The following is a 13027-nucleotide window of genomic DNA, read 5'->3' as shown; positions in this document are numbered from 1 at the left end:
TTGCAGAATTTATGATGAAAATCAATTCAGATTCATAGATACAGATGTCCACATAATCTTTTCTCACTAGCACACAAAAACCAGGGCCCATCAACGGATGAATGACTAAACAAAATGCATTAAGTATCTTGGAACATTGGAATATTATTTAGCCATGAAAAGGAATGAAGTACTGATACAGGCTATAACATGAAGCAAACTCTAAAACATAATGCTAAGTGAAAGAAGCAACACATAAAAGATCACATATTGTATGACTCCATTTTCATGGAATACCCAGAATAGGTAAATATCTAGAGAGAGAGAGCAGACTAGTGGTTGCCAGAGATTGGAGAGAGGGATGGAATGCAGAGTAACTGCTTAAGGAATACGAGGTTTCCTTCTGGGGTGATGAAATGTTGTAGAACTAAACAAAGGTGATGACTGCACAATACTATGAATGCATTCAATGTCAATGAATTGTACACTTAAAAATGGTAAATTTTATGTTATGTGGATTAAATTTAAATTTTAAAGGAAATGGAAAAACTCACCAGAGTGAACCTAGAAAAATAATGAACAGATGAAAATTAATTAGAAGTAAGGGAGATGTAAGTAATAAAATAGCTTGAATCAAATGTACAGGCCAATGAAGACGACAGTGAAAGAATACTGATGGGGTAAACTGTGGGAACTCAGAGGCAGTGGAACACTTCCTCCTGTGAGAGAAAGTCAGCTGACTATTTTAGAATAAAAATCAGAAAACCTTTTAAAGTTTAAAGAGCTTGGGAACCATGCTCCACCTTCCCAATCAGAGTAAGGAAATTAGGTAATATATGATATTAAGTAATTTGGTCAATGTCATTTATGAACTAAATGCAAAACTACTGCTTAAAATCAGATATTCTGATCCTAAACTCAGGAATCCTTCTGAACTAAATGCAAGACAAATGTTTGCTAGATGGATTTCTGTGAGACTTAGGACCAAGTTCTTTTACTTCTTAGGTCATGGATTTTTCAGTTTTAAGAAATAGGTATAAAAGGGGGGAGGGGCGGAAGGACTCACTGTCTCAAAGATAAATTAGCTCAGTGAGGCCCCAGGCTGTCTTATTCATAGCATCCATGATACCTATAACTCCCGGCATGTGGAGGCCCTCTCATATGTCTAAATGAATATATAAGTTTTTGAATACTGAGACTGGCCATGTAAGACCTAAGATATGTGGTTAAAAAAAAAAAAAACTCTTCTGTTCCTCCACAAAAAATGGGACTAATTTTCACCATTCAACATCCTCTTGGTCCTCTGACCCTCTCTCCAATTACCTTTCCCTTTTTAATGCATCTTTAATTATGAAAAGATTAGTTAGCAATGCTTTTTAAAAATGTAACATATATTAACTGTATTTAAAAAGTCACTTTAACCCGTGGTGTTCAGTCTTATTGAGACTTTGGGGGTTTGGGGGAAACTGGTGTGCCCTTTTTAAAAAGCCCCATTTGTGGGTGATTGAGAATCACTGCATCAAACTCTTTATTTCTTACTATCAAGAAATGCTAGTTTTTAATGAGCTGAGAAAACTACGCAGAATTAGTGAAACAAGGTGTCCCACACCTGTATAAAATTGGAAAAATTTGTGACTTATTTAGTAAACTGCCAGAGAACTCAAGAGACTGGCAGCCTTTAGAAAGGGGTACAGTTAATGATAGGACCAAAACAGGGTGCTGATTCTGTCAATCTCCTGTTGAACGGTATAAGCTGGTAACTTGTATTTTCTAAGGAGAGGAACTTCAAGAGGAGAGCCCTCTATACCCAATAATGCACTGTATGAGTAACATTAAAATCTCCCAAAACATGTAAAATGTGACCGTATACCACTAGTTCCGCAAGATGGTCAAGACTTCAAGGGATCTGGGATCTACTGTTGGTATTAACCTTTAGGTAACCTCTAGGGGAGTTCGTATTTTCTTCGTAAAATTGGGAAACATATACAAACAGACCTACTCTACGGGTTGTAAGAAATAAATGTGCGTATGAAAAGCACTTGACACAGTGCCCTAGTAAGCAATCTAATATTATCTAGTATCATTGTATCCATATTCTTTTTGATCAAAAAAAAAAAGAAATGAAACGGTTCTGTCAATTAGTGGTTTACTATCATACGACTTTTTTTTAAAAAAAGCAAAAAGTCGAGGATGATGAAAACAAAAAAAAATCACAGCTGGAGATCCTAATCTCAAATCATCAGTCCATCACTCATTGTTTAGATCTAGGATCACAAATCGTCACACATGGTAGGGACTGTGACGTTAACAGCATACAAATGGGGGAAAAAAACCCTAAACTAAAAGCACATTCATCAATGACACGGAACACCAATGGGCTGGATAGGTTTTAAAAAGAAGTAGTACCTCCAGCTAAAGAAACGCTAAAACTTTACAAGTGAGCCAAGACCGCCCTCCACTGAGTTCAAACGCAACATTCGACTCCATCCCCGCCTCTTTAGAGCACTCAGCCCCCATTTCCGATCCAAGCCGGAGCCCCCGCGCCGGACCCGCAACCCAGGTATCAGCCCCAAGCCGGAGCGCCAGGTGCAGGCGCCGCCCCGCCCTCCGCGGAGCCCCGGGACTGTCGCCGGGCTGGGGACGACCGCGCGGGGGCGGCGGCCCGGAGCCGCGGCCAACTGCGCTCTGATGCCCCAGTCCTGCCGCGCCCTGCCCCCTGCGGGACCGGCCACGACGAGCGGCCACGACCGGGCCCGCCCCAGGCCAGCGGTCGCGGGGAGAGCGGAGGATGAAGGTGAAGGTGGGTGCCCGGCTCCCCGCAGCCGCCCTCCATCCTCCCCGTCCTCGGCTGCGGTTCCGTCCGCATCCCCGTCCGTCTCACCGGCCTCGCGCCCGCCTCTCCGCCGCGCGCGCCCGCTTTCCGGCCTCCTTGCGGTCAGTCCTGCCGGAGGCCAACGGGAGCCGCCGCCGCCGCCGCCGCCGCCTCCTGCTCGCTCCTCCGCTTCCTCCCTGGTTCCTCTGGCTTCCCCTCACCCCCGCGAGTGGCCAGGAGGAAGCCAGCTCGCCGCTGGGCCTCCTCCCCCTCTTCCCCGCTGCGACCAATGGGCCCCCGCCACCGGGAAGCCGCGCCCGCCCCCTGGCGGTGGAGGACTGAGCCGGCGCCCGCCAGCCCGGAGGGAAGGGCCGGGGAACGGAGGGAGGGGTCTGCGGCCCCGCCCCCGGCCACGCTGCGCCGCCTGGACTTGCCACGTGGGAGCCGCAGAGCGGCGGCGGCGCCCGGCAGCCCCCCCTGGAGAGGGGCAACGGGGCAACGGTGTCCTGCCCTCGCTCCCCCGCCTGACACGCACTTCCGTAATTCCCACCGTAAAGGCAGAAATTGTAAAATAATCACTCCCACTCCAGAGATCTACCAGCTGGGACATAGGAGGAGATGGTCATATCAACCTAAGGTCGTATGCAATTTCCTTTCGACTTCTTAAAAGCTAGCTAACCTATGGTGAAATGCTACCTATCCGGAGCACTAGAACGTTGTTGACCTTAAATGTTTGACTCAAGGAGAAAAGTAGAGCTTGGATTATACACCTCACGTTTATGCAATTTATTTAGGAATACAGAAGTTAGAAACGTTTTCCTCCTGTACACACTTTTTTTCACTATTGTGTTGGTAACTGGGAAGTCATTCCGAGTCCCACTATACAAAACTTAAGAACACAAAATTGTTTCGTAATTCAGATCCATATTTCAGAATAATTAATAACTGTAACTCTCATTATTAAATATCAGGTAGAATATTGGAAAAATACATGGTTGCAGAAACTAAACTGCATTGACCATAGTGAGTATTCTGAGTCTTAACTTTCCTCCGAAAATATAAAGCCCAAAACTTAAGTAATAGCTATGAATTTGGGAGTTTGTGTTCCATGGTGAGAGGAGAAACAATAAATGCATTCTGAGAGCCTTCGTGCTTGGGCCTTGCTGGGCCTTTGGGGATGTGTTCTTATTTAATGCTCACAACTCAACCACAGTAGATATTATCTGGGTTTTGCTTTAACAAATCAAATAAACAAACAAAACAAAACAACAAAAACAAAAAAACCAGGATTTCAAAGCTGAGTTTAAATAACTTGTTCAAAAAAAGGCAGTAAGTTGTGAAGTTGGAATTCCAGCCTAGTCCATCTAGCTGCAAACACACACGGCACTTTGTTTCTTATGGTCCTAAAACACATGTCCTGTCACCATGCCTTCCCTACTGCCCCATGTCCCACTAAAGAATTTAGAAGCCTCTAGAGTAGGGAGGTCAGGCCATATTTGTGAAAAAGCTTTTTGCTCCATAACCAAATTGGCCTGTACAGAAATGACATGTGCCATATTTTTTTTAGCACCACACTTGAAACAATTTCTGAACTGCAAGTGTGTTTGGTATCCAATGACCATAATATACAGCTTAGGACCCTTCAGTAAGTAATTACATTGATAATAGTGGGTCACAACCAACATTTTGCTGTTGATTCACTGAAAGAGATTAGAACACAAACATCAGAGTTCATAGCACAAACTAAGGATAAGTGTTGTTTCATAAAACATTTGTACAGTATTAGGTATGGTTGAGCGTCTGGAACACAGTGTTCTGGGCTACCACGTAAATTATATTTCTTAATATGGATTGCAGTGTTTAAAAGTCGGTAAATCAGTTCTTTAGAACATTTGTTAATCAACCAGTTTTTTCACCTACTTTTTTACTTGGCAAGAGGTAGGGAGGCTGGAGAAGTAGTCAGGATTAATGATTAAGTGTAAAAAGACTACAGAAAACTTTGCCCCTCGGATAGGCTTAAACTAAACTAATGTTGCTATGTTACATAATAATACATAATGATAATTTACATTTGTAAGGCAATATTTATTATACATTTGCTGTGTGCCAGGCTCTTTCCTAAGAGCTTTACATATATTTACTCATGTAATCCTCACAATAATCCTATAAATACAGAGGAGAAAATTGCATGACAGAAAAGGAAAGGTGCCCAAGATTCTGCTAGTACATGGCAGAGCCAAGTTCAAAACCACATGCCCCAAATTCAAAGCTCACCCCTGTCTATAGTTGAAACAAAAGTTCATTCTCTCTTCAGTGGGTGTGGGGTTTTACATAAAACTATAACTTATACTATACTATTTCCCACATAAGGATTACATAATATTGGTAAAGTTAAAACTGGACGAAAAGCTTCAGAATATTAATTGGACCCATTCTCAAGCAGAATATTTCACTTGGCATCAGTTATCTGTAAATGGAGTAGGACCTGCAAATACAGCCACCATCAATTCCTCCCGTTCCTGGAAATTCATGTCACCTTTACCATCAATTAGTAGAATCTATAGTTCCTCCTCTTGTTGCGGAAAAATGTGTTACAGCTCGGTGTTACAGCTCAGTTGTGACAGCAACCTGGATCCAAGCGAGAGAACAAGCAGCACTGGGAGAGCTGGAGAACTCAGGTTTATTACACCACCACGCCCAGAGGAGTTAACACTCCAAGCTCTGGATCCTGTCTGTAGGTTTATACAGGCCTTGATAGGCTGCCAGTTTTACACATTGCAAAATCATATGCAAATAAAGTATAACAGAAGTTGACCAACCAGGAACAAGCTTTGTAGAACTAGACCAATCAGGAGTGAGAGAAATAACCAATCAGGAGTGAGGGGACTGGACCAATCAGGAGTGAGAGAAATAACCAATCAGGAGTGAGCTCCATGCAAATAAAGTACTACAAGTGGACCAATCAGAAGTTAGGGAAGTGGACCAATCAGAAGTGAGAGTAATAACCAATCAGGAGTGAAGGAAATAACCAATCAGAAGTGAGCTCAGGGAACCAATAGAATTTTAGGAGTAAGTAAGCCTTTTCAGAGGCAAAAAGTGAGATAGAGCCTCTGGGCCAGGGAACTGGATGGTGCTGGCAGGAGAGTAGTGGCCCTGTTTGGGGGTCCTGCAGGTCTTTTTATGGGGCTTCCCGCCTCACTCTGGAACCTAGGCTGACCCTGGGGCTTGTTTTGATGCACAGAATGCAGCTGACGGGAGGCTGTGTAAATTCTGGACCTTGAAGCTTCCATTTTCGCTGTCTTGGGATCTAGTCACCACATTAAAGAAACTCAGACAAGTCTACTGAATGCAAAGAAACAACATGGAGAGAGAAAGAGAGGCCTAATTAGGCCCAAACCATCCAGCTCTGTGGGCTGAGTCAGTAGACGTGTGAGTGAATTCGTCTGCGTGTTCCAGCCCCAGCTGAGTTCCGCTTGGGTGTACCACACCAGTGACCCCAGACAATGCTATGTGGGAACCACCCAGTCCAGACCAGCCAGCCCACAGAATCTTGAGAAATCCTTGTTTGCTACTATTTACACTTGCTAAGTTTTGTGGTAGTTTTTTATATGGCAAGAGTTTAATGAAACATGGAGGAAAAGGTTTGTAAAAAATAAACAAACTCCATTCATTCATTCATTCATAAATAAATGCAAGCCGACCAGCCCCAGGAGTAGAGTTACATTAAAATATGAAAGCATGCTTATATTGGAGTATACAGTCAAACTTGGAGACAGACAGCCAGAAACTCTCCTAGCTTTTAAAGAATATCGAAGGGAAAAAAATGAAAGTAGAATAATAAAAACAAGAGTAAAACTGTCAAATGTTAATACCTACACTGGGTTAGATAACACATTTGGGCATGGCTTAAAAAGTGTTGCTCAGAATTTTCAGAAAAAATGTGCATTCAGAGCTCTCACACTCCCTCCAGCCTGTTGGTACAAGCCATGGGACACGAGTAGTACGCCTCTCATCCCACCAACTCCTCTGCCAAGCCAGCCTGGTCAGCAGCTGGGCCAAGGGTAAGCCTAGGTGTCTCTATAAAGGCTCCAAATTTCCCGGCTTCTCTTCTTCACAGCCTGTGTTGGCCTCCTGAGCCAGGTGGACTTCTGCCTAAATGCCTCACCCTGAATTCCTCTCCTTTCCTTTCCTTTGATAAATTTACCATTTTAGCATAAATTTTGCCACTTTAACTGTTTTAAGTGTCCAGTCTGGTGTTATTAAGTACATTCACGTGGTTGTGCAATCAGCACTAACTTTCACCTGTGGAACTCTTTTTTATCTTGGAAAAACTGAGACCTTTTTACCCATTAAATGATAACTCCTGGGGGAAAGGGAATGGGAAGAGATAAATTGGGACTTTGAGATTTGCAGATACTAACTGCTATATATAAAATAAATAAACAATGTTTCTTCTGTATAGCACAGGGAACTATATTCCATATCTTGTAGTAACCTATAATGAAAAAGAATATGAAAAGGAATATGTATGTATATGTATGACTAAAACACTATGCTGTACACCAGAAACTGATGCAACATTGTAAACTAACTATACTTCAACAGAAACAAGCAAAAAACAGTAACTCCTCATTCTCCTGTCCCTCCAGTTCATTGCAACACCCATTCTACATTCTGTTTCTATGAGGGTGACTACCTTAGCTACCTCATATATGCAAATTAATGTTGTTTAAATACAGCATGCCCACAGATTTCATGACACTGTATGTGATACATAGGTAACACAGTCTGTACAAAATAAGTGTTTATTTATTGTGAAACATACATAAGCTACAATGAAATCATATTATAACAAATATATTTCTGCATAAATAAGGACTCTAGTTTTCCATCTATTGCTACTTTTCTAGCAACATATATGAAAATTATAGATATTATAAAAATTCAGAATTTTAAGTGATGTCTTTCTTATTCTACTCCCTAGGAAATTCTGCTTTGGATTAGATCTTTTAATAGATCTTTCAGTGTGGGAAAATTTGGCACTTTCGTGTTGGTTGTAAGTCATATTAAATAACATACTGAATATGGTAACCCTCATCTAAACTATGTATTGGAATCAAGACTACAAATTAACTTCCCTTTCCCTGAAAGTGTGTACAAGTATGTATTATAAACAATTATTAAGATAACTAGTGGTTTTTTCAGAAGAATAGTTTTATTATTCTGTCTTATAAACTATCACTGGCTAGAAAAATTTCTGATTCAGCATCACAATCTAAAAAAATACTTTTTTGAAGTCTTGAATGGCAATGGGACCTATTTGTAATGCCAAGCAAGGATACAGAAGCCAGAGATCAGCTTAAATGCACAGACACACACGCACATCTTGCATATATATATAATACACATATAATCTATGAGATATTTTTAAATGTATATTTATCAGTCCTTAGGAGAAAACATTTTTTTTTACTGCTGCAGAGCAAGTGGCAAGATGTGACTACACCCCTGACTTCATATAATTCTAAGTAAATGGATGAATAAGCCTCACATTAAGTCATCTAAAAACACTTCTTTCCACATCTCATTAAAAAAAAAAAGTCCACAAGAAAATCCTCTGAGAAGAAGCAACTGAACAAACTTTTGTGTTTTCCTAAAACATAATTGCTTCAGTCTGTAACTTCAGTCTTTGGTTCAGAACTGAATATGGGAACCTTTTAGACTAAGCACAAAAGGATTCACTGTGACTGTGGTATTTTTTATTAAACATTAAGATCTCTAGTTACATTAAATTGAAATGCAGTGTTTGCTTTGAAAAGCAAAGCCACAGGAATATGGGTAACAAAATATCATCCACTGGTTAGTATTGCATTAAGACCTGTTCTCTAGCGGATTTAGCGGTCACTAAAGATAATTCAGCAACACTCCAGGAGGCCAAAATCCTGTATGATTACAGCAGGTCTAAGAAATACACAAGTGGCAAAACAAACAAACAACAAAACAAAACAACACCTACTCCATGCATTGTTGCCCTCTTGGAGTGTTCTTTTCTTGTAGTTTTATATATTCTCTTAGATTTGTTGAACCTTTTTCCTAATGTTACTAATTTCGGTATTGCCTGTCCAAAGAATTAGATGGAAATATTGGAATCCCAGATGACATCATTGACTTTCACATCCACAGGCATGATTTGTGCAAAGCTGAATGTGCAAAATGCCTTTCCTTGATATACTTGTGACCTAGATGGGGAACTGGAATCAGCTTACATACCCAAATTTGTTTCAATAGCTGCATTTTGCATTTAACTTTACATCAATTTCTATTGTAGTTTCTTCACTCCCTACCCCCTAATGGTACCACATCTGAGCTATTCTGAACTTGTGTCCTGATTAAGTATGAAAGGATATTTATGAGTCCCTAAGCCGTTCTTTTTTTTGTTTTTTGCACTTTTATTTCGAAATGTTTCTTGTAGGACTGCTGTGGCCTCACTGAGGTTTGGTACATATTTTTAAGTGTAATTTATTTACCCAGAGAAGTTCTGCTCAAATATAGCATCTGGTATTTTGTAGAGTTCTATCCAATAGTCAAATTTTCCATCTCTATTCATGAAGCAAAAGTTAGGGAAATTGCTCACTTCACTTTAAAAAGCCAGGAGTAGGAAATTTAACCTTCAGTTTCTATATTTTCCAAAACAGTGTCACCTTCCCAAATTCCCCTTCTCTTCTGTGACTCTGGGACACCCCTCCCTGAACCCATCATTGTTTAACACATTGAGAGGCCTGAGATGGGACAGTTGGGTTGGATTTGGAGTCAGACAGGTGAATTTAGATCCTGGCTCTATCTATTACTAGCTGCTGAGTGACTTCAGGCAAGTTGCTTCCTCTGTTCAAGCCAGTTTCCACCCATAAATGAAAACAATAACACTTCCCTGACAAAGTTTGGGGGATTTTTTTCTTTAGTAATGGAAAACATTTAGTATAGTTTTTAGCAAAGGAGATGAAACTCATTTGCCATACATGGTCTCAGAGAATTTTTCAGTGCCTTTACCCACTGTTCCCCTGATCTGCACAAAAAACTTTGGTGAGATATCTGCTTACAGTTCAGGCTACTGGTTGTCCTGGAACTTTGCATGCCCTTACTCTGGTTCTCTCTGAAACCCTAGGAATCATCTTTCTAGGGCTCTGACGTTCTGCTATTCTGTACTACACTTCGGCAGACAGCATGGTCTGATTCATAGGAGCTGACACCTCATGGCTCCTCGTCCCTTTGCTACCACCAGCCCAGCAAAGCTGTCATCTCTGCATCACCAACGGCAGACCTACTAGGTGATCAGGCTTGTCACTGGTCCATGTACCCTCTTCCAGGAATCCAGAGACCACATGGCTTTTAATTAACTATCTATACCTGTGTCTTAACCTAAACTGCTTACTTTCTCAAATCCTTAACTCAAGTGCCAAACTCTTTCACAGTTTCTCACAGCTCCTTATTGGAGACAGAACTTTAACTTCTTTCTTACGGAATCACCATTGTATCTCTCCATCAATCCTATCCGTTTCTATTTTTTGTTTTGATGGAAGAAATTTTCACATATGGAGGTGTGGGGAAGTCATTCTGGTTTACACATGATTTGGCTTGAACTTTATGCTAACTAGAACAGACTGTCTTACGGTCTGTGAAACATGTATTGTACATCTGCTTTAACCATTAAAGGAAAGAATGCATTTAAAAATCAAAATGGAGTAACTGCAATTTAGGCATTTGAAATGGAGCCTAGGTGCCCACGTGGGTGCAGTTTCAGACATCTTCCTACATTACTGGGAACTTGGATCTTCTGAACTGTATCAAACTCAAGGACACCACCAGCTATTCTCAAAATAATATCTGCTTGCAGGTGCCAGCTGTAACCCTATACTCTCAAGGTCTCCCTTTGCAACTACCCTGCCATCTCAGACCCCAACTGATCCTTATTTAATAAACACCCTGACTTCTTGCCAGGTCTGATTATAATTCCTGACAAACAACTCATGTAACTAATTGCCACCTTGTGGTTTTTGCCTTTATAAGCCTCTCCCATTTTGTAGTCTGGCAGAACACAATTCAAATGCTTCTTAAATTTGTGTCTTCCAGGCTATAACCCTCAGTTTGGCTCTGATACAATTCTTTTCTAGTCCTATTTTAGAGGATTTATTGATTATTTCCATTGACTGTTTGCCTGTCTGTTTTTGTTGTTGTTCCGTTATATACTGTTTCTCTTGGAGCCTCTCATATATGGTGGGTCATTCTCCCCACCAAAGAGCTTAACATGTAATTCCATTTTAGAGGCTTCTGATTTGGCATTTTAGTGCATTTCCTGAGGCAGGGATTGAGTATTCCCATTAGGGCACACAAAAGAGTTCACAAAATGTTCACTGAATGAAAAAATTAATTCGCTGTATAGGACAACTTTGAGTCTCCTGAAAATTTTTAAATAAACTTTACTTTCAAGAGAATACACACCCCCTGGCAACCACTAACCTGTTAGCCATCTCTGTAATTTATCATTTCAAGAATGTTATATAAATGGAATGATATGGTATGTAACATTTTGAGGTTCACTTTTTTCACTCAGCATAATTCCCTGGAGATTCACCAATTTGTTTTTCTCAGGGATAGGTTACAGACATAAGGAGGTGGGTGTGGTTATAAAAGGGCAGTGAGGGATCCCTGTGGCAGTAGAATAGTTTTGTTTCTTGACTGTGGTGGTGGCCACTTGAACCAAAACAGGTGATTAAATTACATAAATTAAATAGACACACACAAATGAGTACAATTAAAATTGGGGAAATCTGAATAAGATTCTTGGATTGTATCCATGTCAATATCCTGGCTGTGACATTGCACTGTAATTACATAAGATGCTACCATTTGATTTTACCAACCAAGTAGAGGGTATACCAGATCTCTTCTATTTCTTACTACTACATGTGAACCTATAATGATCTCAAAATAAAAGGTTTTAGAATACACATGAGGCATTTTTGGCTGTTAGAGTAAGACAGCATTCTTGAAAAATCATGTAATTTGAATGTCAGTTTTTAAAAGAGCTTGAGGAATTTTGCACCTGTCATTTTAAAGATTTTTAAATAGCACATATTACACAAGGAGCCTGGGGCAACTGTCTCTCTAGCTGCTAAGATAAAAATGGTTCTACTATTACACACAGACATGATGGAGACTGATTCTGCAAACAGCTCAAGGGAATGATGGATATATTAGTTTCCTAGGGCTGCCCATAACAAATTACCAAAACCTGCGTGGCTTACACAGCAGAAATTCCTTCTTTCACAGTTCTGGAGGCTAGAATTCTGAAATCGAGGGGTTGACAGGGTGGAGCCTGTCCCTCTGGAGGATCAAGGGGGCAATTCTTCCTTTTTTCTCCAGCTTCTAGTGGCTCCAACCATTCCTTGGTTTGTGAATGTGTCACTCCAATCAATGTGTCTGTCTTCACCTGGCCTTCTCCTTTTCTTTCTGTGTCATCTCTTCTTCTATGTCTTGCAAAGACACTTGTCTTTAGATTTAGGGCCCACTGGATAATCCAGTATGATTTATTTTAATTTAAAAAAAATTAATTGAAGTTTTGTTGGTTTACAATGTTGTGTTAATTTCTGGCATTTAAAAAAAATTTTTTTTAATGGAGGTATTGAGGATTGAACCCAGGACCTCATGCATGCTAAGCACATGCTCTACCACTGAGCTATACCCTACCTGCCCTTAAAATGAATTTTTTTTCAGTATGATCTTATCTTAAGATCCTTACTATGATTACATTTATAAAGAAACTCTTTCCAAATAAGGTCACCTTCACAAGGGATTAAGATGTGGATATACCTTTAAGAAGACACCATTCAACATACTACAAAGAGCAATAATTAATTCATCCATTTTTTCTTTCAAGAGTATCCCTTAAGCTCCTAATAGGAACATAATACCATCCTAGGAAAGATGATCCATGCACTATGACATCTATGGATAACTTGTAATCACATTGTGGGGGAAAATACCATGCCAAAGCTTAAAGACAGTAGATACAAGGAATGTGTAAATGCAAATGAGGGCAGGGGTCAAGCACAGGAGATCCAGGGAGGCTGATCCATTGTTAATTGGTAATAGGTAGATTTCTCATGGGTTATATGAAGGAAAATATAGCTTGAGATGGGCCTTAAGGGGTGATAGGTTTCATTTCAGCCTTGAGGAATA

At 40.5% G+C, this 13027-nt stretch overlaps 2 protein-coding genes across 7 annotated transcripts in view; one reads left to right on the top strand and one right to left on the bottom strand.

The window, feature by feature from the left end:
* The window catches only part of FAM3C (FAM3 metabolism regulating signaling molecule C), a 44868-nt gene extending 41870 nt beyond the window's left edge, over positions 1-2998 (bottom strand). Inside the window, exon 1 of the mRNA XM_006202231.4 lies at positions 2861-2998. The gene's annotated coding sequence lies outside the window, so the exon portion shown is untranslated. The remainder of the gene's footprint in view (positions 1-2860) is intronic.
* The window catches only part of LOC140697356 (uncharacterized), a 32931-nt gene continuing 22223 nt past the window's right edge, over positions 2320-13027 (top strand). For 5 of the 6 annotated variants that reach the window (XM_072964598.1, XM_072964596.1, XM_072964595.1 and 2 more), the window contains exon 1: positions 2320-3428. In XM_072964598.1, coding sequence (XP_072820699.1) covers positions 2668-3366 — 699 coding nt within the window. In that variant the 5' untranslated portion in view covers positions 2320-2667 and the 3' untranslated portion in view covers positions 3367-3428. Of the gene's footprint in view, positions 3429-6032; positions 6121-13027 lie in introns of those variants that run through there. The other variant, XM_072964599.1, reaches the window with a different exon arrangement.

The sequence above is a fragment of the Vicugna pacos genome, chromosome 7 (assembly GCF_048564905.1).
Source record: "Vicugna pacos chromosome 7, VicPac4, whole genome shotgun sequence".
In the NCBI taxonomy this organism is placed as follows: domain Eukaryota; kingdom Metazoa; phylum Chordata; class Mammalia; order Artiodactyla; family Camelidae; genus Vicugna; species Vicugna pacos.
The sequence above is the reverse complement of the archived record's forward strand: the minus strand, read 5'-3'. Positions and strand labels throughout refer to the sequence as shown.